This window comes from Grammomys surdaster, unplaced genomic scaffold (assembly GCF_004785775.1).
Source record: "Grammomys surdaster isolate TR1022 unplaced genomic scaffold, NIH_TR_1.0 64, whole genome shotgun sequence".
NCBI lineage: Eukaryota > Metazoa > Chordata > Mammalia > Rodentia > Muridae > Grammomys > Grammomys surdaster.
Window position 1 is genome coordinate 10713026 of NW_021604566.1, and position 23223 is coordinate 10736248.

At 43.8% G+C, this 23223-nt stretch overlaps 1 protein-coding gene across 1 annotated transcript in view; it reads left to right on the forward strand.

Annotated features, from left to right (window-relative positions):
- Positions 1 to 3367: 3367 nt before the first annotated feature.
- The window catches only part of Sbspon (somatomedin B and thrombospondin type 1 domain containing), a 29601-nt gene continuing 9745 nt past the window's right edge, over positions 3368 to 23223 (forward strand). The window contains exons 1-2 of the mRNA XM_028769937.1: positions 3368 to 3602; positions 16709 to 16903. Coding sequence (XP_028625770.1) covers positions 3389 to 3602; positions 16709 to 16903 — 409 coding nt within the window. The 5' untranslated portion in view covers positions 3368 to 3388. The remainder of the gene's footprint in view (positions 3603 to 16708; positions 16904 to 23223) is intronic.

Here is a 23223-nt window from a genome sequence, read left to right on the forward strand (position 1 = left end):
AAGAGATTTCCTTTTACCTTTCAGAGCACCCTAGTTGGTTTTAATAAAATTCAAATTTTGTAACTAAAAATGCAAAACTTTTATTTTTAAAATTTTTCCATGTACATGCATGCATGTGGGCACACACATCTGTACATGGGTGCACATGTGTGCATGTTTTCATGCAACTCTGAAATTGACAGTGAGTGTATTCTTTATCTGCTAACCCATCTTCTCAGCTTACATTTTAAATGCCTTCCAGCCTCTTGGGAAACTGTTGGTATTTTGATTTCTATCTACTTAATTTCAGTACTCAGCCCAACACTTCCTAATGCTAACCCTCTTTCTTCCCCATTATCCTATTTTCCCTACTCCATCCCATGCTGGCAGTTATGGAAGAGCCTTTAGTATGCTGCGAAGGGTAATTTCGGTTCTAGGTCTGATTAGTTACTAATTGGCTACCCACCCCACGTCAGCTGTAAGGTGGGGGAGGTATTTGCTTCACAGTTACACAGGAGCATGTGAGACCGCACAGGTGGAGGTGCCTACAGTTACTGTGTCCTGGAATCTGATGAAACAGGCAGGCCTCAGCTTCCCTTTGTAATTTTCTCAATCTTGGATAACTCCCAAAGACAACAGACAAGAAGTCTTTACAGATTACTTGATTACGTTTGTCACGGTGATTTCTGTCCTTCAAATATCCACACAGCATGGCAAACATGTTGTTAGAGCTGACTGAATCCACTTTCCAGCAAGGATGTAAGCATGGCCACCTCACTTTGTCCTGGGTTTGCTACGGTTTGCTGGGGAAGGTTCTCTTGATGCTTGAAGTTGATACTGTGAGCTTCTTTAAGCATTGCCAGAGACAAGCACCCCTTTGTTTGCTTTAAGTAATGGTTATTTCTTCGTGGTCTTCTTCCCTTTTTAAATCTTAAACTTTGTGCTTTCCTGTGTGTTGCACACCAATAAAGCTGTATTTGTCTTTACTTGCTGATAGCCAAAAAGTACAGCAGGAATTGGACCTTAAGTTACCACACGATATTCAGCAGACATTTTGTGCTCAGTTTCACCTGTCACTGGATTTCCTGTGGACTTCTCATGAAGATCAGAGTAGCATTCTGTGTGGGATGAAGGTGCTGAGGTGATTGCCAAGGATGGCAGTCCCTAAGCTGAGTACATGTCCTTTCTAAATGCAAAACCCAGACTCCCAGATTGTGAACTTGAAGCTAGTGAGGTTGGAGCAGCATAGAGGGGCTGGAGAGACTCCTCCCTGACAAACAAGTGTGCTAACCCTGCAGTTCCAGCCCATTTTTAACCTTTTTCCTGTCAACTTTTGCTTTTGTCAGTGCATAAAGAAAAAGAAAGTGAAGATATGATATTTAAGCAAGCATTTGACATTATGCTTTTCGCTTCTCTATTTAATTTTATGTGTGTGTGCTCACGTCCGTGCATGCGTGTGCATGTGTGTACGTGCATGTGTGTGTTTGTGTGTCTGTGTGTTTCCTCTGTGGCCAGATCATCACTCTAATCTCCTAATCTGGCAGTTAATGACCCCTATCGAGTACTGAGAACCAAACTTGGGTGCCCTGGAAGAACAGCCAGCTCTTCTAACCACTCCATCTCCCCAAGCTCATCTTCCACTTCTGTTAAGACAGAGCTCACCTACTCTTCTCTGTTACCATTTCATTTCATGTTTTGGTCTGGAAAATGAACTAGTCAGCGGATTGTTTGCTGTTACACCGTTCTGGCACTGTTCAAGATTCTTACGGCATTACAGAAGTGTCTGTCCAAAGACATCCACGGAGAAGACAGACTAGAGAAGGCATGGAGATAAATTGCATGAATGGGTTGCTTCAAAACGGCTAATAAAACTTCTAACAGGAGGAAAGATGAAGGTGTATGCAATCTATTGGCAAGAGTATTTAGTCCCAGCCATCAAAACTAAACCGCAATCATTTCTTTAAACTGTAAAAAGAAGAGACAGTTGCCAGAAAAGAAGACAAAAGGTCTCCAATGCTAAGAACTTATTTGTACAAACTCACAAAGAAAAATTCCTTTTCTTTTCTTTTTAGAGTATATTTTCTTTGGACAATCAAACAGCATAACATTCTACATTGGTCAAAACAATCTAAGACTAAAGCTTATCAGATACAACCCTTACAATGTAGGTTTTTCCATCGTATAACATGCTTAGCTTTTATATTTGGTTGCTAAATTGCTTTACCACATTTGTAGTAAAGTTTACAATTTCTACTTACATTACTTTCTCTCTAATGAGAGAAATTTCGCTTTGAGAAGACCTTGTATGAAGAAGGAAATTAACTTTGAATTTAATTTGATTTCTTAGGTTCTCAGTTATAGAAAATGTTTCTTTCTACAAACCATGCTAGTTAAATGATTTAAAATCATAAAGAAATATTGAAACTTCCAGAATAAATTTCGTTGTAAAAAGTGTAGAAAACTTAATATATTTAGAGAAGAGAAAGAAAGACATATAAAAAGTTGGGTGTGAAGCTGGCCGTAGTGGCCTATGCCTTTCATTTCAGCAGATGCGAATGGCTTTCTGTGAGTTCGAGACCATTCTGGTCTACAGGTCAGCCAGAGGTTAGTAAGTCCCTGTCTCAAGGTGTCCTTTAGTTGGAGGGTCTCGCGTTGGTCAGGATCTAGTTTCCATTCTCAGAATGGCAAGAACAGGACAACAAACAAACAAAAGACATGCAAGCAAATAAAACCCTCCAAAGGTAGGTGAACACCTTAGAATGAAAGTTATTTTAAAAACAAAACAAAACAAAAACATTATTGGTGGAGGCTCTTGGGCTTAACAAAAAACAGGGCACAGTTTCAACTTTTATCATTTCCTTCATATTCATTAATTTGTCCTTTAAGTAAAGCAAAGTAGCATTTTTCTGGGTGAGAAAAAGCCACAATAAAATGCTGCAGGATATTTCTGGCTCCTATGTGCTCGACAGGGCCTAGGAGAGTCAGGGAAGCAGTTGGAAAAAGCCTCCGAGGGCTTTTCTAGAGCGAGCAGGGGCACCCTGGGGTCGCTGGGAGCACTGGGACTCCGTTTTTCTGTTGGCTTTCCCGGTGCAAACAGGCACGGGCTAGGGCTAGGCGTCCCCAGACCTAACGAGGCAGAGTTTGGAGCCTGCCGCGGGGGCGGGCTGTGCGAGCACCTGCTTTGCGGCTGTCGGGGCGGGCTGGTGGCCGGAAGGACAGGCGCGTCCCACCTGGGCCCCAGCGCCACCCGCCCAGAGCCCGCCAGGCGGGCGGGCGCGCAGCCAGGGCAGCCGAGGGGCGGTGCGGAAGGGCGGAGGACCGAAGGCGGGGGCTGCGGCTGTCGGAGGAGCCGAGCGTTTGCTGGAGGCTCTGGCTGGGTCCGCTCGCAGGTGTCGCCGCACCTCTGGCCATGAGGACCCTGTGGATGGTGCTGTGCGCTCTGGCGCGGCTGTGGCCCGGGGCCCTGGCTGGTTGCGCAGAGGTCGGCCGCTGCTGTCCTGGCCGGGACCCGGCCTGCTTCGCCCGCGGCTGGAGGCTGGACAGAGTTTATGGAACATGCTTCTGTGACCAAGCCTGCCGTCTCACCGGGGACTGCTGCTTCGACTACGACAGGGCGTGCCCAGGTGGGTGGCTGGGCCCCAGGAGGGACTACTAGAAAGCCAGGAATCTTCTGGTCGCTTCCGGGCCAGCCCAGTATCAGCCTTCCCAATCCCAGTATCCCACTCAATCCCAGGCTTCCTAGTCCTCTTCATCTAACGTCCCTGAAGCACCCTCCTCCAACATCTGTGGGGTCACCTCTGGGATGAATTCTGTGACTCAAGGACTCCAGCTGCACATAGAGTCACCTGGGGCCTGGAAAGTTGGCACTGACAGTTGTCAGGGGTGTGTCCCTGGACCAGCCTTCGCCACTCTCATTCTGACCTCAGATAAAGTTTGGGGATGGAGAAGGGTGACGGGGACAGGAAAGTGAGACTGTCCCACTTTGTACCAAGCTTGCCCTGGGAGGGGCCTCCACGTTCTCAGAGGTCTGAGGTGTTCTGTGGTGGGCTCTAACATGGACCACAGCTGCTTTCTGTGAGGAGGTTTTCTGTGCTCCTGGAACTATCTTTAGAATATTTTCCTTCCTCGAGTCTCTGTGTTTAATCCCACCAGCTTTCCTTTTCTTATTTAACAATCCCATAGCATCTCACAGTTCTTTGCCCCTTTGTAAATCAACACTGGTTTAATTGAATTTAATGGTAAAGGAAGAAATGAGAAACACAGTCCAGAAAAACAGGCCGTGCCCAAAAAGTCAGCTCTGGAAACCAAAGCAGCTCTGCTTCTTGCTAATCAGATCAGTCCCAAAGCTGTACATTCGATAGGGTTTGAACTCATCGGTCCCCACACAAGTCCTAGGCAACTTCTGTGGAGAGGACCCAAGGGCCGTGCCACACCCCAGGAAACAGAGGACCAGCAGCAAAAAGACTTCTCTTGCTTCTTTGCTAAGAGCCTATCAACCTCCAGGCTGGTCAGTCACCCAGACCTGATACTGTGGAAGGGCACAGCCGAAAAACTCGAAGATTTACTGACTGGAACTTGTTTACCTGTGATGGGGATGTCCGTTTTGATAAGGTCCTCCCACCCCCACCCCACATTCCATGACATCTTGCCTCAGACTAAAGGAAGCTGGAAAAGTCAATTAAACAGAAAATATAGTGAGTCTGAGCCATGTGTCCCGACCCTGGCAGCACCCTAAGCTGGGTGTCTCAGCTATATCTCCCTGGGTCTTATCAAAGAACTCATTCTTGAGGGGTGTGCCTATGTATTAATGCTGGAGCCCTGTAGCTCTGATTTGTAGTAAGCAAAGGGATGGTGTGACACTGAAGACGAAATCTCTACTCCTTAGGAAGTCACTGTGTACCAGAAGTACAGGAGAAACCACATGTACACAGTACAGAAGGCTCCCTCTTCCTGAAGAGGACATTGTCCATGATGGCCAGGGATGCCCAACACCAGGACTGGTTTTGATGTGCTCCTTTGTCCTTTCCTACAGTGCTGGGGTTCATCTGTCCTGTATGTTTTCCGCTGTGACACTTCTCTTGTATTTTTACTTTTGCACTCCATGGCTCTACGTGAGTGACATAAACCCCATAATATCACCACAGTGGATTGGAGAAGGTTTTTACATGGTTAATGGGCAGTAGTGGGCACAGTTACAGCCTCTATCTGTAGCTCTGGCTGTTCTCAGACTCAGAGATCTGCCTGCCTCTGCCTTCAGAGCTTTGGGACTAAAGCTGCACACCACCATACCTGGCTGTACTTTGTGTCTAAGAGACAGGACAGATCTAGGCTGAGTCACCAACCCTCCCAGTCTTTATCTGGCCACAAAAAAGTGAAATACCCTCTTTTTAGCCAGGGTTGTAGAAATAGTAAAAGCAAGTATTTTGGATCAGGAATTTATTGAATAGATTAAATAAGCTTATCATCTTGTGAAGAGCTTGAAAGCAAATTATAGAGACTACACTCCTTCCAGAAAGGTTGTGGGTGATAGACGGAGAAACTAAGGCCAGAGGAGGGATAATGTGTGTGGGAATTTAAAAACATGTCGAGAGTCCTACATGTACTTTCCTAGGGGTCAACAGAGGGCTTTGCAGGCTAAAGAATAGCAGGGCAGTAAGGTCCCTTGCTGGTACATGCTCTGGTCAGAAGTTTCTTGTGAAGACACAAAGGAAATAGCCGCTGGAAGCTGGCTACTTGGTGAGACTGAGCCTGCTTATGCATTATAAGAAAGGATAAGAGGCAGGGGTAGGGCAGAGCTGAGAATCCCAGCCTCCTCAGTTCTGGGCGAGCTACTGTGGGTCAGGATTGCTGTGGGCCTGCCTCCACTGGCCAGAGCTAAATTTGCCTTTAGAAGCTGCCTATGAGAACAACACTTTGGCGGAATGCCTCTAATCTCCTGCAGTTTTCCCTCCAAATATTTATTATTTGTGATCCCTGCTCTCTGAAATAGCCATAATGTCATGATTTTGTCCCAAATGTCAAAGACTCCTGGATTTAACCTTTACTCTGCCATCTACTAGCCTTATGACTTTGGAAAGAATGTGCCATTGTCTCTTGGGGCTCAAAGTATTCCTCTGTAATACGAAAATGAGAAGAACACCACAGGGGGCCATCAACTGGTTCCTAGAAGGTAATACCTAAGAAACCTGGAACCACAGTCAGCTTCAGGTCCCAGGCCTACATGCTCCATGGAATATTTGAACGACTATGAGTAAATTAGTTAAAAATTACATCCTCAGGATGTCATGTAATGGTAGAGCATTTGCCTAGTATGGGCAGGTCTTGAGTTTGGGCACCAGCACTACAATTTATTTTTCTTTTTTCAAAAATCTACTCCAGACCCTGGGGAGAAAAGACATCCAAATCATGTATGTATATTGATGTTTATCTATGTACATCTGCCTAAGATCAGGGGAGCCTGAACTCAGAAACTTGTCTGACTCAGGGGCATTGGGAAAAGTGAGGTTGCCCTCCCTGTGTCACTGATTTACAAATGCTAAGCTGAGGTAAGCAGGAGCTCCCATCACCCATGCTCACAGGAGTGAGGAGAGTGCTAAGGCTGGAAACTTGATCTTAAGTTGTTAATAGCCACCTCTTTGAATGAAATTTGTGGTGACTATAGACATTTACCTAGATATAGTAAAGTCTAGAGTCCCAGGTTACCCAGTACTCACAGCCGTCTCTCCGTCAGACTCTGTTCTTGCCCAAGGTTGTGCTTCCTATCCTTGCTTTTCGAAGCCCTTTGGCTGACAGTATGACCAATGTGATTTCCAGGATAGCCAGGGATACACAGAGAAAGTCTGTCTGGAAATCCCAAAACCAGTCAACCAAACAAACAAATAAACAAAACAGAACAACAACAACAACAACAACCCTCCACTGGGTATATATAACAGCAGGAGAGGGGACAGAGCCAGATTCAAGTCATGCTGCCCTGGAAGAACTTAGTGGCATTCTTGCTTGCTCAGTGCTTCTCTCAAGTTGCTAACTCAAGACTGGGTTCCTATGATTTTAATGCTAAGATCATTGAAACACTGGGCTGTATTGGATCCTTCACAGAAACATAGGGAAGAGGGAAATATGCATAGCAATTATTAAGTCACATAGGACAGGGCAAAAACTGAGTAGCCCCTGTGTCTTCTCCCAGACCTCTGGGGAGTCCAGGAAACAAACTGCCTGAAATTCAATGAGGGAAGGGACACCGTGCTTATGAACACAGGCTCCCAAACAACCAAGAGGAAGAATGGCTCAGTTGGTGAGGCTGAGAACGATGAAGCCTTTCCAATCAGTACAGTGTGAGAGGTTCGCTGTGCAGGGCCTGCCACCCTTACTCAAAACAGCTGACTTAGTAGTGGTGGCCTACAGTCGAGGAGAGGGAAGACGTTGGCACTCAGGTGGCATTTACCCTGGACCAGCACCCCTCCCTGCACCCACCCACACACTCCGGGTCACTGCACAGTCACTTACAGCTATTGACTCACTGTGGTGTCAAGACTTGCTGAAGTTACATTTGATTTTAGTTTCATCTTATTCCTCAGTGTTGCCAAAAAGATGAGGTGCCCAGAAATGCATACATAGACACAGTTCTACTGGGAATGCTACCCAGAAGAAAACACCACTAGCTTTTTTCATTTGTATTTTCTCCCCCAGCCCCACCCCAGGTTTACATGATACCTAGAACCCTGCTTGTCTATAAAAGTACTTATTTCATTGTTTTGCTTCAACTTTATAAACTAGTCTACCTGATGATTTAAAAGATTTTGTAAAAACCTACTGAGGACTAGGTCTTTTTGTTTTTTTTTTTTTTTTTTTTTTGGTTTTTTGTGACAGGGTTTCTCTGGGTAGCACGGGCTGTCCTGGAACTCACTCAGTAGACCAGGCTGGCCTCGAACTCAGAAATCCGCCTCTGCCTCCCAAGTGCTGGGATTAAAGGTGTGCGCCACCACTGCCCGGCGACATTGTTTTTTCGAGAGGGAAAAAAAAAGAAAACGACAGTGACAAAACCTGATTTTTTAAAGTTGAGGTAGAAAGAGTCCCTTGGGCAATGTGGGTTTATCTGAGTCTCAGAAAGGCTTTGACAAAGTTGTGAAGAAAAGGATGTATATGCTTAGAAAGGAAAAGGAAGATGGCAGCGCTCTAACATAACATCTCCACAAGATATGCCTGCCTTTCGTGTGCTGGTTAAAAAGTCTTTTTGTACTTTTTCTATAGACTGTCAAGAAGCAATAGTTGTACAGAAGCGGCACTGTAGTGCCTGCACAGAATATTCCACAGGGATACTAGGATGTCTGAACCTGATGTAAGGGAGAAAGCACTTGGCCTTTGACTTTTAGATGGAGCAAGCAGGCAGGGCGGGGTGACAAAGAAGAGTGCTTGTGTCTGTATGACGAACTCAGGAGAGATTGCTCTCTGAGAACAAAATCAACATGCTACACCAGAGAAGGAAGAACTCAATGGTACTGATCAAATGAGAGACACTTCTCTTGCTATCGGTTTAATTTGTGATGTGATGACAACAAGGTGTGCTCACTTTGAGAGGAAGTATCATCAATTAAAAAATTAAAAAAAATAAATCCTGAAAGTGCATTTTTTATTCTATATTTTATTTATTTCAGATGTTATCCCCTTTCCCCATCCCCCCCACATTAGTCCCCTATCCCATCTCTCCTCCTTTTTCGCTTTTTTTAGATTACATGCAATTATTAACATCAGTTCTAGGTTGAGGAACTAGCAATACAGTAGATGCAAATAGTCAAGGAACAAGCAAGACAATAAACACAAATAGTCAAAGAACCTGCAGGACAATACACAGAGTCCTGTGATCACTATTTCTAAGGGCTTACCAGGATAACCAAAATATCGGAGCCTACTTCCCTGTCCTAGCCCAAAGTCATTTTCATGTCTGAAGTCTACTTCTTTGTTCTAGCTTAAGATTTAGATTCCTGCCTGAAATTACTTCTTTATTCTAGCCTAGGATTTAGATTCCTGCCTGAAATTACTTCTTTATTCTAGCCTAGGTTTTAGATTCCTGCCTAAAATTACTTCTTTGTTCTAGTCTAATGTCAGATTCCTGCCTGCAGCCCCCAAATCTCTTCACATCTCCCCCTTTTTTATTTCATTAACAAGACTGAGCCTGTCTTAGGTCATTCTGACAAGAATGCATTTTTAAAAGATTTTATTTATGTATATATGTGAGTATACTGTCACTGTCTTTAGACATAACAGAAGAGGGCGTCAGATCCCATTAAAAATGGGTGTGAGCCACCATGTTGTTGCTGGGAATTGAACTCAGGACCTCTGGAAGAGCAGCCAGTGCTCTTAACCGCTGAACCATCTCTCCAGCCCCAAGACCTTTTCTTTTTTGAGATAGAATGTCATGTAGCTCGTGATGCATTTGAATTCACTATGTAGCTGAGGATGCCTGTGAAGTTCTGACCTTCCTATCTCCAACTCTCAAGTGCTGGGATTGCAGACATGTACCACATCTGGCTGGAAAAAATTAAATTATCTTGTGAAGACATGGTAGTGGTTCATACCTATAGTCCTAGCAACCAGGAGGCTGAAAAGAGGAAGATTGCCATTTTAGGCCAGTTTTAGCTAGATGGTGAGTTTGAAGCCATCCTGGTTTTACACTGATGGTTTGTCTCAAAATACAACCAAAGAAACAACAAATAAAAAAAAAAAATGCCCCTGGAAACCTGGAGACCAAGAGTAGTCATTTGTCCTAACTCAGAGCTGTGGTCTGCCTAGAGAAAGACCATGGTAACCCTAGATGGGAGGTGTCTCCTCCACAGAAAGACAGCCCCAGAACTTCAGTACTCCATGGGAAAAGTCCACACGGAGCAGTGGGGAGACAGACAGACTGAAACAGAAAGACTGCAAAGGGCACAGAAAGGGAACGTTTCTTTCGCTATATGCTGAAACCTTTGGGTGAAGAGACTTGGAATCAAATAAAAAGAAATACAGTTTCAAGCCTCAGGTGATAAAACTGAAGGAGCTCATTAAGATGAGGTACTGGCAAGAGATGTAAACAGGCTAAAAAGGGTTGAGAGTCCTGGCTGCCTTCAGAGGCCAGATCTCCCCAAGCCAAGGCACAGAGAGAAAGGCCTCGGCTGAGGAACCAGTTTGTCTAAGACTTTCCGATGGGCAGTTAGTTCTCAGTCATACTCTGTACAGAAAGAAACTCTAAGGGAAGTGATCATGTGCCTAGAGGCCCTGGAGCACACACATGCTTTCTGGGTCCTGGGAGAAAAGAGGCAGGGTCGTTGAAGCTTGGTGCCAGTGTGGTGTGTGTGTGTGTGTAAGAATATGTGCGAATGTGAGTACACTCATATGTGTATGTGTGTATACATGTGTGTGAATGTAAGTGTACTTGTGTATGCATGTGTGCACATGTGTGTAAGAATGTGTGTGAATGTGAGTATTCTTGTGTATGTGTGTGTACTTATGTGTGCATGTGTGTGTATATGTGTGTGCATGCATGTGTGTGTATGTATGTATGTATGTGTGTGTGTGTGTTGAGGAGTTTGGATTTTATTTCGTATGAAGCAAGGGTGGCTTGAGTAGAAATATTCTCCGTAGACTTGTGTATTTGTACCCTTGGTCCTAGCTAGTGACACTGTTTAGAAGAGGTTGTGGAGCCTTGCTGGAGAAACTGTCACTGGGCACTGGCACTGAGGGTTTATAGCCTCAGCCGACTTCTTGCTTCCTCTTTGTTTCCCGAGTGCAGTTGAGATGTGAGCTTTCAGTCTCTCAGCTTCCTGCATCGGCTGCAATGCCCTACCTTCCTGCCTTAGCATAGTCTCTAGTTCTCCAGTCCTCAGAAACCATAAACCAAATAAACTTCTTCTTCCTGTACTTGTTTTTGGTCATGGTATTCTTTCACAGCTACAGAATAGTAACTAACACCTTTTCAAACAAAACCAAATAACAACAGCAAGGACAAAAGACAAAAACAAAAGAGAAGCCAGGTACTAGAGCTCACACCTTTCAAATCTCAGCCCTTGGACTAATCTAAGAGTTCAGGAACAGCATGGTCTCCAGAGCAAAGCTTGGCCACTTGGGCTACATGGTGAGACCCTGTCTCAAAACAATAACAATAATAAACAAACAAGGGTACAATTTTTAAAGTTATTGAACTTGGATATGACTGGCTGTCCCTCTCAGAACAATGTACCTTATTCTTGCATACAGTATAACTACTTTTTTGTTCTTGGACAGTCCCTTGTGCCTGGAGGTATGGGTATCTGACACCAGTTGACCAATAAGAACTCCATTATTCCTCACTCGTTGGTTGATCCATAACCCTCGCTGTCCAGTAGGTTAGAGTCCGAAGTGTACTAGACCAACAGTAGGAACACTCTGTGTTTGTTCTCCTCCACTCCCTATGGTGCTTGGTAGAAATACTTTCCAAATCAAAGTCTTACATTCAAGTCCACATCCCATAGGCTGCTTCTGGAGAAACCCAACCTGAATACTGAGTTGAATTTGAACAAAGAAGAGAAAGACGTCACTGAATTTCCTGTACCCATTAAATCTAGGCTTCCTTCCCTGAAAGGGGATGGGATGATGTCATCGAATTCTGTTAAGCAGTTGAGCAGAGTGGAGTCCAAGGCCATCAAGCAGCAGCTGATTAGGTGGCACAGTGACCCCATTAGCAGCTGATAAAAGCATACACGTGAAGACTGAGAAGACTGAATTTGAAGAAAGAATATTCTATCATGTTGTCTATAAAGATAAGCTTTAGTGGGAAAAGGTCAGGGCTTTAATGAAATAGTTCAAAAGGAAACGTGTCAGACTGCTGTAATACATGACTGGCAATAAATCTGTCAGAAGTTCCTGTACTTCTTCTAACCTCTGGGACCAAAAATCTCTTGTAGTGAGTTTCAACTACAGTGAATTCCAACTCACATAATCAAACGTTCACAAGATAATCAAGAATAGAACCTCCCAGTAGAAGACAAATAAAGGCCCCAACTAATCTTTCAGTAAAAATCTTATGGAGCACTTTTCCCCCATACAATTATATTTCAATTCCTCTTTCATTTTGTGTTAGAATAAAGTCAAGGAGACATTGTCTTGGGACCTAGAACTTGAGTTTATCTTTATGAGATGCCTGTCTGTTTGTTTGTTTGTTTAGAGATGGGCTGTAATAACCTTTGCTCAGGCTGTTGATGAACTCCTGGGCTCAAGTGATCCTCCTATCTCATTCCTCTAGTATCTGGGACTCCTGGTATACACTGGTACTCAGCCCTTTGTGGGCATTTGGAAGTTGGATTGGAAAGATAGCAAATAACTTTTTTGGCAAAGACAAATCTTAGACAATAAGAACAACTATTGACACAGTGATTCTGTGACTCTTAAAACCATCAAAATGGTACCAAACCAATCCAACAAATGCAGGGCATGAGTCGCAGATTTAAAGAATTTCTGACAGGCTAAATTCTAACAGAAAATACTCCCCGGTGTCAGTTCTTAATATAGAGATAAAGTCAAACTCAAGACCACATCACAAAAGTATGAGTTAATGACATGGTCAGTTTCATGTTATAGTGTTGTCCAAATTTTAAAATTTGAAACGAAATGCATTTTAAAATCCAAGTATTAAGTGCTGCTCAAGTTCAACACATGGAAGAATGAGCCAGAATCAGGGATGAAGAAGTCCAGGGAGGAAGTGAGGCAAAGAAAACATGAAGCTCAGAGGAGTCCTCCACAGCCTGCTACCAGCCTGGAAGTCTCTTTGAATGTCTTCTGGAGAGCTGATTTTTCTGATTCCTTGATGACATGCTAGGGACATTTCTGTTGGACCATATGCTCCCACTATATAGGCAGAAACCTCTAAAACAAGTTTCACTTCCTAAGCAAGAATGGGCAAGAATTCTCAATCCCCCTGCCTCAGTCTTCAAGTGCTGTGATGACAGGTGTGCTCTGCCAAACCTGGCTACCAGTCAGTTAACTTCTGACCAGGGTACTAAGGTCTCTGATCTCTTCAAGTAGTGCCAAGAGAACTGGATATCCAAATGCAAATAAACAGAGATGCATGCCTGTTTCCACAGACAAATATTATAGCAAATAAAAGACCTAATTATAAACGTGTGGGAGAAATTATTGGCACAATTCTTCACGATGTTGGAGTTGTGAATCAATGCACAGCCCAATACTGAGTCCAAAGCATGTGCCACACCAGCAACAAAATAGGTGAGTTAATCTTCATTGGATTAAAAATATATATTTTTGCATAAAAAGACACCATCAAGAAAGAAAAAAGACAGACCACAGGAATGGAGGAAAATTTGCGAAAATTATCAATTTGACAAGGAGTTACTGTTCACCTTACAATTCCATGACAATAGAAAGTTTAAAATTCAATTCAAAAATGGACAAAGGACTTAAATAGACAATTCTAAGTAGTCCACCAATGTGCTCAGTATCTTAGTCACAGTGACGAGGCTATTAAATCGTGATCCACAAAGGTTCCTCTTTTAGATACATTCAAAAGGAGAGGGCTCATCGGGAGATGAGTCGTTCCCAAGGGGTGTTTCCACGGTGGATGTGGCAATGAAGACCATCATGGCTCGTCCCCTGTATGAAGGTAGTTGACATGTGATACCAGTGGGTTTTTAGATGGTAAATGGAACAAGCTTTAAAATACTTTTTTAAAAATTGAACTTTCAATTGCATGTACACTTTTATACCAGGTATGTTTTCATGTATGAACTGTCAGAAGTTTTCAAAAGTTAAAGGGATTGCATACAAAAGGCACTGGAGGGGAAGGGGAGTCTTATTTTTGTAGAAAAGAAAGTTTTGGCATCTAGTTCAGGAACACGTCTATAATACCTAGATTCCTGAGGCTCGGATGGCTGCAAGCATGATGGGGCACCTTTCATCTCTGCAACTGGGAGACAGAGGCAGAGGATGAGAGGCAGAGAGGTAGAGAGGCAGAGGCAGAGAGGCAGAGAGGCAGAGGCAGAGGCAGAGAGGCAGAGAGGCAGAGAGACAGAGAGACAGAGGCAGAGAGGCAGAGAGAGGCAGAAAGACGCAGAGGCAGAGAGAGGCAGAGGGAGAGAGGCAGAGAGGCAGAGAGAGGCAGAGAGGCAGAGGCAGGCACATTTCTGTGAGTTTGACGCCAGCTTGGTTTGCAAAGTAGGTTCCAGGACAGACAGAGCTATGTAGAGAGACCTGTCTCAACACAATACAACACAACACACAACACAGCAGAGGCTCAGGTGGAAGCTATGTTCAGTGTAGAAACTGGAGCTGAGCCCCTGAGTGGTGCAGCTGAGTAGCAGCACAGTTGTATTTTTAGGTTTTTGAGGAAGCGTCACACTGATTTCCATAGTGGCAGTACAAGTTTTTTCTCTAGTTACAACAGTGAATTAGAGTCGCCCTTCCCCCACATCCTTGCCAACATTTACAGTCATTTGTTGTCTTGATAATAGTCCTCATCACTGGAGTATGATTTTAATTTGCATTTCCCTGATGGCCAAGGACATTGAACATTTTTAAAAGCATTTCTTAGTCATTTGTGCTTCCTTCGAGAACCGTTCAATTTCATAAACCATTTTACTTGTTGTTTATTTACTTAGCCCAAGATCCATCCATACCATTTAGTTAATTGGGAGAGGGAATACAAAGGTAAACAAAGTATAGAAAGGAAATCAAAAGACAGAGGAATTGGTTAATAAAAACAAGCATCTTTCACCTCTTCTGTATCTTGTTGATTTCGGGGGTACAGGAATTGCTCTGTAAGGCACATGAACATTGATCTAAGTTAAACAGGGACGGTATATTGACTGTATACCCCAGGAATGATCGATCAAGGCAACAGTTCAAAGCTGGACATTTCTCAGGGTCAGCTTATAAAGGCTAAACCTGCAAAAACTGCAATGAGCTCATACAGAGGTGCTGGAAGTGCTGCAGAGTGGTCAGCCCTGACTGAGCCATTTTAGACATAAATAGTTCATATTGACTTTTAATTTCATAGGTCCTACATGAAGCTTATATTGTGAAATTTCTTAAGATTAACAAACCTCATAACATACAGAACACAACAGGGTCAACTTATTTTTCTGCATCAATTAATGGCAGGCAGATTACAGCAACAATATGAAATAGCTGGCAGGCATGGAACAAAATGGGTACAGCTATGGGGGATAAGCAGATGGTACATGGACCATTTATTAACCCTGTTATCTCGATGTTTGATTTCTAAGTCCTTTGTATATTCTAGGCACCAATTCTGTCAGGTGTATCATTGGCAAAGATTGTCTCCTATGTTGTAGGCTGTCTCTTCATTCCATTAACAGAAGCTTTTATAGTTTGTAAGATCCCACTATCTCCATTTTGGGCCCTATTTCCTGGAATCCTATTCAGAAAGTCCTTGTGTGTGCACATATTTTCCGGCATACTCACTACTTTAACTTGTAGCGGTTTCAGAGTTTGAGAGCCAACACTGAGATCTTTGAGCCACTGGAATTGATTTTTATCCAGAGAGATAAGGATCCAATTTCATTTTTCTATATGTAGATATCCAAATTTCCCAGAATCATTTGAAGAGCAAAATAGTGGAAAATCATGCAGATTTTATATGATGACTGGCAGGGTGGGGGTCTGAGCCCATGCAAGCTGTCTAGTTCATCCAGTACTAGCTGCCCTTGCCTGAGCTAGTTGACTCTGGGGGGAAGGTTATGGGTGGGTCCCGGTGAAGAGAAACATTTAGGCTTCTTTATCCAACAACAACCCTTCTGTTTACCTAGCCAGAGTCTTCCTGTTCTGGGTACAGTTACCAGCACTGCCTGCTTAAGGGAATGGGGGTTTTGGGACTTCTCCAGTGAGTACTTCTGTTTTCTTTGTCAAAAATGAGGTAGCTGTAGTTCCATGAACTTCTGTCAGGGACCTTGTTCTATTGCACAGACCTGGGTGTCCAGTTGGTTTTTGTTACTGTTGAGTCACATGTCTTATCATTGCATTTTCTACAAGGATTGAGCAGGAAGTGCTAGGGTTATTGATGGGTAAGGTGCATTTTTGTTTTTTTATAATTATTTTCTCTGTTTTCTACAGTGAATGTATATTACTGTTAATTGTGTTCTGGGAAGGGAGGAAGAGGTGATGGAGAAAGGCTGTCTACCAGGTGTAGTGATGCAGTTAGGAGAAATAACTCCCAGCGTTCTGTAGTACTGCTGGATGACTGTGGCTGTTAACAATCTTGTATTCCAAAATGGCTAGTCCAAGAAATGCTCAATGTTTAAGAAAATCGGTTGATCAGTGACTAATTTGATCATTATACACTTGTACACGTAAATATGTACACATGAAAATACAATCTGGAAAGAAAATAATTTTAAAAATTAGTGGCTCAAAAAAATAATTAGTGGCTGGGATAAAAGTTGCTATTAGGGGGGAAAAGGTCTGTAAACCCAGGAGTATGAGGAGGTATGCTGTAGAAATGTCCTCGTGTGTCCCTGGCCAACCCTCAGCATCCCGGACCTCTGCAGAAGCACTGATTATCATCAGGGTGGAAGGAGTTCATATCTCTGAGACCTGCTGTGTTCCCAGATACAAGCCATGGCTAAGTTTACCAAGTTTACACAGCTAGACAGATTCCAAGGTTGGTGTGGGCAGGAGCAACCTGGCAGGTTGGCTGGGTTTACTCGAATGTGAGCATGTTGTTGGTCTTTTTTCTTTTTTCCAGCTCGCCCTTGCTTTGTGGGAGAATGGAGTCCCTGGAGCAGCTGCGCAGGTCAGTGCCAGCCCACTACGCGTGTGCGCAGGCGTTCAGTGCATCAGGAGCCACTAAACGGAGGGGCTCCCTGCCCACCCCTGGAAGAGAGAGCCGGCTGCCTGGAGTACTCCTCATCACAGGGCCAGGATTGCGGGCACGCCTTTGGTATTGGTGTTCTCATGGCTGCTGTCTTTGTTGCTTTTGATGACTTTTTGCCACTTCCTGAAAGGTCATGTGGTGCTCAGGGAAAGTTCCATTAAGTGCAGGGAGTGGGATGGACTAGTCTGCCCGAAGTAGATAGGCAGTTCAGGAAATGCTTTTTAAGGGGGTGAGTAGCCAGCTGCACAAATGCCTCTTTTTCCCTTGCTTCCCTCAGGGTTTTTGGTTTTCGTGATTGTTTTTAAGGCAATGGTCCTTTCAGTTTTGCATGGACTCAGTAGTAAACACATGAATGTACCGCCAACTGATTCAACTGATTGACCGTTTCCCCTCTTACTGAGCACTGAACTATATACTAGTCAAGTACTCTACCACTGAGCGACACTCCAGCACTTACACGCATGCACTCGGATTTCCCTCCTGCACTCGGTTTTTGGCAATCAGTTAAGCTAGTGACAGAGGAAGTTAGACATTTCACACAGGAGAGCAGTCATCTAGCCAAGGTAACCTTTCCACTTTCATCATGATTTTGTTAATCCCACTGGGTGAGAATAAAACCACCGCTGTGTTTCTGAGCCAAATTTGAAGCAAGCCTTATTAAATACTGGTCAGAACGATGGACACTGGACAGATCCATACCCAGGATCCCCAGAGAATGGTCGCGAATGATGTCAGCCAGGTACTTATAAAGGCTAACCTCACGAGGTTACATACTTCCTGTCTATATATCTGCCTTTTACGTGTGATCAAATACACCCTGTGCTGTGGGGGTAACCAATCTTGGTTACTGGAATGAAAACATATGACTTACTACCTTACCTGAACAACAGCCCCCAGCATTCTGGGAAGTTATCTGTCCTTGAGCAAGGGAAGTTTACAGGGTAGAGGGGTTTTTGTTTTATAGATCTCTGGAGCACAGTAATTAAGACTTAAAACATAGCCGGGCGGTGGTGGCACACACCTTTAATCCCAGCACTTAGGAGGCAGAGGCAGGCGGATTTCTGAGTTCGAGGCCAGCCTGGTCTACAGAGTGAGTTCCAGAACAGCCAGGGCTATACAGAGAAACCCTGTCTCGAAAAACCAAAACAAAGAACAAGAAACAAAACAAAAGACTTAAAACGTAACTTTAGCCTCATAATTTCTGATTAAACAGAATTTTAAATTTTTTTTTATTTTTATTTTTTTGTTTTTCGAGACAGGGTTTCTCTGTGTAGCCCTGGCTGTCCTGGAACTCACTCTGTAGACCAGGCTGGCCTCGAACTCAGAAATCTGCCTGCCTCTGCCTCCCAAGTGCTGGGATTAAAGGCGTGTGCCACCACTGTCTGGCTTAAACAGGACTTTTAATTTATGCACTCGCAAATATGAAAAATGGAAGAAAACCAATACATTTCTGAACAATGATAAAATGATCTTTGGAAACACTTGCCTCGCCTTTCAGGCTGACTGGACTGGAGCTGTGAGTCAGCTGAGAAGGTTGTTTTCTGAGTACAGTGGCAGGCACATATACTCCAAGCTACTCCAGAGCAGAAAGAGAGATCATTAAATCAAAGAGTTCAAGGCCACCTTGAACAACATCATCGGAGCCCATCTCAACAAATACACAAACAAACAAAAAAGAAGAAAGAGAGATGAGTATGGCGTGGAGTAGCTGATGAAGGGGGCGAAGAGACTGGTTCACTAATTCGCCAGAAACTGTGAGTCTTAAAAGGAGATAAACGGAGGCCAACACCAGTGTGTTGCTCTGGACTGAATCCAGTGCAGCAAAACATTGGCTCTCCTGGGTAGAAAACACCATATGTTTTGTATAAACCTGGAAATCTTTACATCAATGTGATCTTTATCAAACAATTTCATTCTTTCTCTTTTTCCACATACACATATTTATCTGCTGAATGTCAATTTGGTGCCAGACACAAGCTATATGGTGGGCTATTGTGGCGGGGGAGGGGGAAATTGATGTGAGACCCAAAGTCTGGATATCCCAGTTTAGTGGGAAGGGACATAACATCCGATGATCCCAGAAAGTTTATCCTAGAAAGTTTTATCTGTGTTAATTTGTCCAATGGAAGCAAACAAATCAGTCATCAGGACTAATTCTGAATCATTTTCACCTTGAAGGACAGGAATTATTTTTTTTGGAGATGAGGCCAAGAAATCTTGAGTTGCCCAGAAGAAAGGCTAGCTTGCTTAAACCTGATAGTCAGTTGTAAGCAGATGGAAGATTAAAGCCAACATCAGACCACAAGAGACAAACCTAAACGGACAGTGCTTGAGCATGGCAGCCTGGGGTCTTATAATATTAGGTTCCTGTCTCATCAATGGTGCCACAGGTGGGCAAGCGAGCCCTAAATGCTAAAAAGCTGCTTGTGTGATTAAGGTGTATGCATTCATGTGTTAAGGAACACATGTATGTACATGTATGTATACATGTGTGCATACATATGGAGGCCAAAGGACATCCTCCAATGTCTTTCCTCAGGTGCTGTTTCCTTGTTCTTTCAATAAGCTCTCTCACTGATCTGAAACTGAGCAATTAAACTAGGTTGGCTGGTCACTGAACCCCAGGGGTCTGCCTTTCAATGCTTCTCTAGACCTAGGATTCCAAGCTCAGAGCCCACCTCCCCCAACCCCCGCCCCTATGTCTGGTTGTTTTTCTCTGGTTTCTGGGGATCAGACTCAAGTCCTCAAGCTCTTTACTGACTGAATTGCTCCTCAAGCCCTTGTTTGGCTATTTAAAAAACTGAATGTGAGAAATTTGGGGGTTGGTGCCAGCAAGCTTTTGAACTACAGAGAACTCTATTTTTGGATTCTTGTCTTTTTCCGAAGAGCCTTGGAAAGTCATTGAGGTGTTTTCTGCAGGGACCATGTAATCAGACCTGGGGTTGTAAAGATCACAGTGGAGGGCTTTGGTAGTGGCCTATCATTGATGTGGTGGCCACATTAAGCTCAGGGAGAAATAATTATTCAGCTCCAAAGGGGCCATTCACAGAAGCAGTTATGGTTCATACTCACTCCAGGCCCTCGGCAGAAACACAACACAACAGGCCCAGCAAGATGGTTGTTGCATGGCTATTGGTTTTTGGTGGCTCATAAGTCCTGGAGCCTACCTAACAAGAAGAGCATCTATGCTATTCATTCATAGTATTTGGATGCCGGAAGGGTTTCTTCAATGCCCAGGCCATTGTACTTCCCAGTCTTGAATCTCTAACTTACACCCAGGGGACAGTGTGCCCCAGGAGAACTTGGTTCATGCTCTGAGCCCTGGATGTCTCTCTTCTGTCTAGAGGTGCTTACTTTTTGTCCAGTAGCTCCAGATCTGCTTCCTAACTCCTCTTCCACATGGTCCCAAATCTCCATCTTACAGCTCCAGTCAACACACCCCACTGAGGATTTGATGTGACAGTCTTTTTCTCTTGCTTCTTGAAGCTGCTAATGGCCTTGGTTTACACTGGTGTAGACTTTGTGTTTATACTCTTTTCCTAAGCATAAATAACAACCTCCTAGTTTGCAAAGAAGAGGGACATCTTCACAGTTTTAATCCCCAAGGTTAGTTAATCTCCCACTCCAACCCCCCGGAGGGAATGAATTACAGTGGTGATTCCAGTTACAGGGTGGCTGGGGAATAGAATGCCCATTGAATATTGCACTGCAGTGGTTCCTAACATGAGCCCCTGGACCAGGAGTGTCTGGACCACTTGGAAACTCATTAGAAATATAAGTTTCTGGGGTCTGACCCAGACCCATGAGATCAGAATACCTGGGGTAGGTTCAGAATTCTGTCTGAATTTTAACAAACCTTTCTGGATTGACCAGTGGTCACTAGAGTTTCAGAATACCCCAAACATGGCCATGTACCTATGCCTATGTCATGGCTGGCAAAAGTTTCCAAAGCTCATCTTCTTTTGTAATAATAATGTGAAAAAAAGGGAATATGTTTTTTCTACCAAAGGACCTTACAGAACTAATGATGATTGGGTCAAGTCAACTCTGCAAAGGATGTAGATTGTGCAGGGTTTCCTTAACATGTTTAATTAAACAAACCTCCCCAACCCCAGGAGCAACTAAGTAAAATCACTAGTGTTCATGAAAATGTGTTAGAAGAAGAAGAATTAGGGGAAGAGGCAAGTGAGAGGCAGAACATCTGGTTTGGTGGATTCTTCTGTGCCTGTTCAGCTCCTGCTCCTTCAGACTCTGTGAGCTTGGGTAGAAGTCCCAGCTAAGGAGCACACTGTTCTCACAGACTTGAAGACTGGTCCTCCTTCACTGGGACAGATCCTCCTCTTCAGCTAAACACACAGCCTCAGAAAGGATGAAAATGGAAAAATGTCAGGGAGGAAGGGGACACCTGCCCAGCAAGCCAGATCAATGCAACCAAACCTGGTGATCAGAGGGGAGACGTGTCATGGCCAGGTCACACATTCATTAAACACCGAGTACTTGCTTCGTGCCATGACTGTGGTAGGTTTTAGAGATCCAAACCCAAACAACAAGTATATCACAGGATGCTGCAGCTCTGGCTCATGAGCACTATGCTAGGAAGATTCTTGGGTCAACTGCTGGAATCCACACAGTAGATGGGAGACAATCAACTCCTGCTAGTTCTCCTCTAACCTCTGCACACTCCCTCTGGGATGCACCAAGCACTACCCCCAATTTTAAAAGTGTGTGTTTCTTGATGTGGGAGCACGGAGGAAAGCCCACCTCAGTGGAAGTGCATTTGTTCTGCCTGTGGTGACATGTTTGTACATCTACCACAGTTCTTGTTCATGGAGCATGAGCCTGGTCACATGGGATAGTTGTACCTCGCTATTAAATGACATAGATATTTTTTGTTTGCCTGTTTGTTTTTGAAACAAGACCATGATCATGTAGCCCAGGCTGGCCTTAAAGTCTCTATGTACCTGTTGGTGACCTTGAACTTCTGATCCTCCTGTTGTCCCCTTCCAAGTGCTAGGATTACAAACTCTCATGGTCCTGTAGGGCATAATTCAGCAGGTCGACCTAAAGCTACTAAAGCTAGTGGGTCAGAAAGGGCATATTCCTTTCTGAAGGATCTTTGGGAAGGTCTTCTACAGGTTGTGAGCGATGAATGGAGCTTGTGGATTTAGCCAAGAGGAACCTGAGCGTGATGTTGAACATACAGCCTGGGTTCTTCTTGCTGCTTTTAGTAAATTACAAGCAAAAAGAGATACAGAAGGAAAAGAAAATATTTAATCTTAATGGAATCAGGATTATAAATTGGTTAATTCTCAGTTTATGAAAGATGGCAGAACAGTGGTGATGACATTAGCTCTTAGGAAAGCAGGCTCTAGGAAAAACACCAGTGGTGTGGCTGTAAGGTCGCTTAACATCTCCGAGAGCTAAGGTGCCACCGATTTAGTGATCTAAACAATTTATTATCTTACAGTTCTCGAGGTCAGAAATTGGATACAAGTTTCACTAGGTTGAGGTATCAGCGGGGCTGCATTCCTTCCTGGGATGTAAGGGGTCAGTCTCTTTTTGACATTTTTTCTCTTCACTGTTCGTGGGCCTAGCCTTTAACGGCTAAGCCATCTCTCCAGCTGGCTTTTTCATCGTGCGGAGACTAACTATTCCTTGTCTCACAGTCCTGTCCATGGGCACAGCTAATAACATTGCATCTACCTAGGCCTTTTTTTCTGAAATCACATCCTTCTCCCAGCAGATATTTTAAAAGTCCCTAGCAATTACCTGGGATCTGTCTAGAAGATGGAGAACCTTCTATTTCAAATTCAACTGAGGAACGACTTGAATCCCATCTAACGTCCCATTCGTTCTGGAGATTGGGACTTGGACATCTCGAGGGTATGGGTGTGCCTCAGGCACGATGCTTGCCTTATACTCTTACACAAGGAGACACTAGAGTTCCGGAAGGTGATTAACTGTTCGTGGCTATCAGGACTAAAGCTTCACCCTGTAGCTACAAATCCTGGGCTGCTTCCTCTCCATATTGTCATTAAAATTAGGATTATAGACTTTGGTGACTAAGTCAAAATATAAAAGCCCCATGAAGCCTGTGAACATGACTATTCTCTTCTAATGAGTTTTTCTCATTAAACTTAAGGGATATAATTATATTTTATCTGAAAAACAAATATAAAAAACCTGAACTATTGCACATTACTAAAGTTTATGCGTATTTTTCTCCCCACAAAAGACCAATGTGCATTAACAATAAACAATATTTCCAGGTAGGGGTTATTTGCCAAATTTCCCTTTATTCTCTTCTGTGTTGTATGCACAGAGAGGAGATTCTAAGCCTGCTTTTGTGGCATGCCTTGTGTCAGAGGGCTATGAAACTCTCAAAG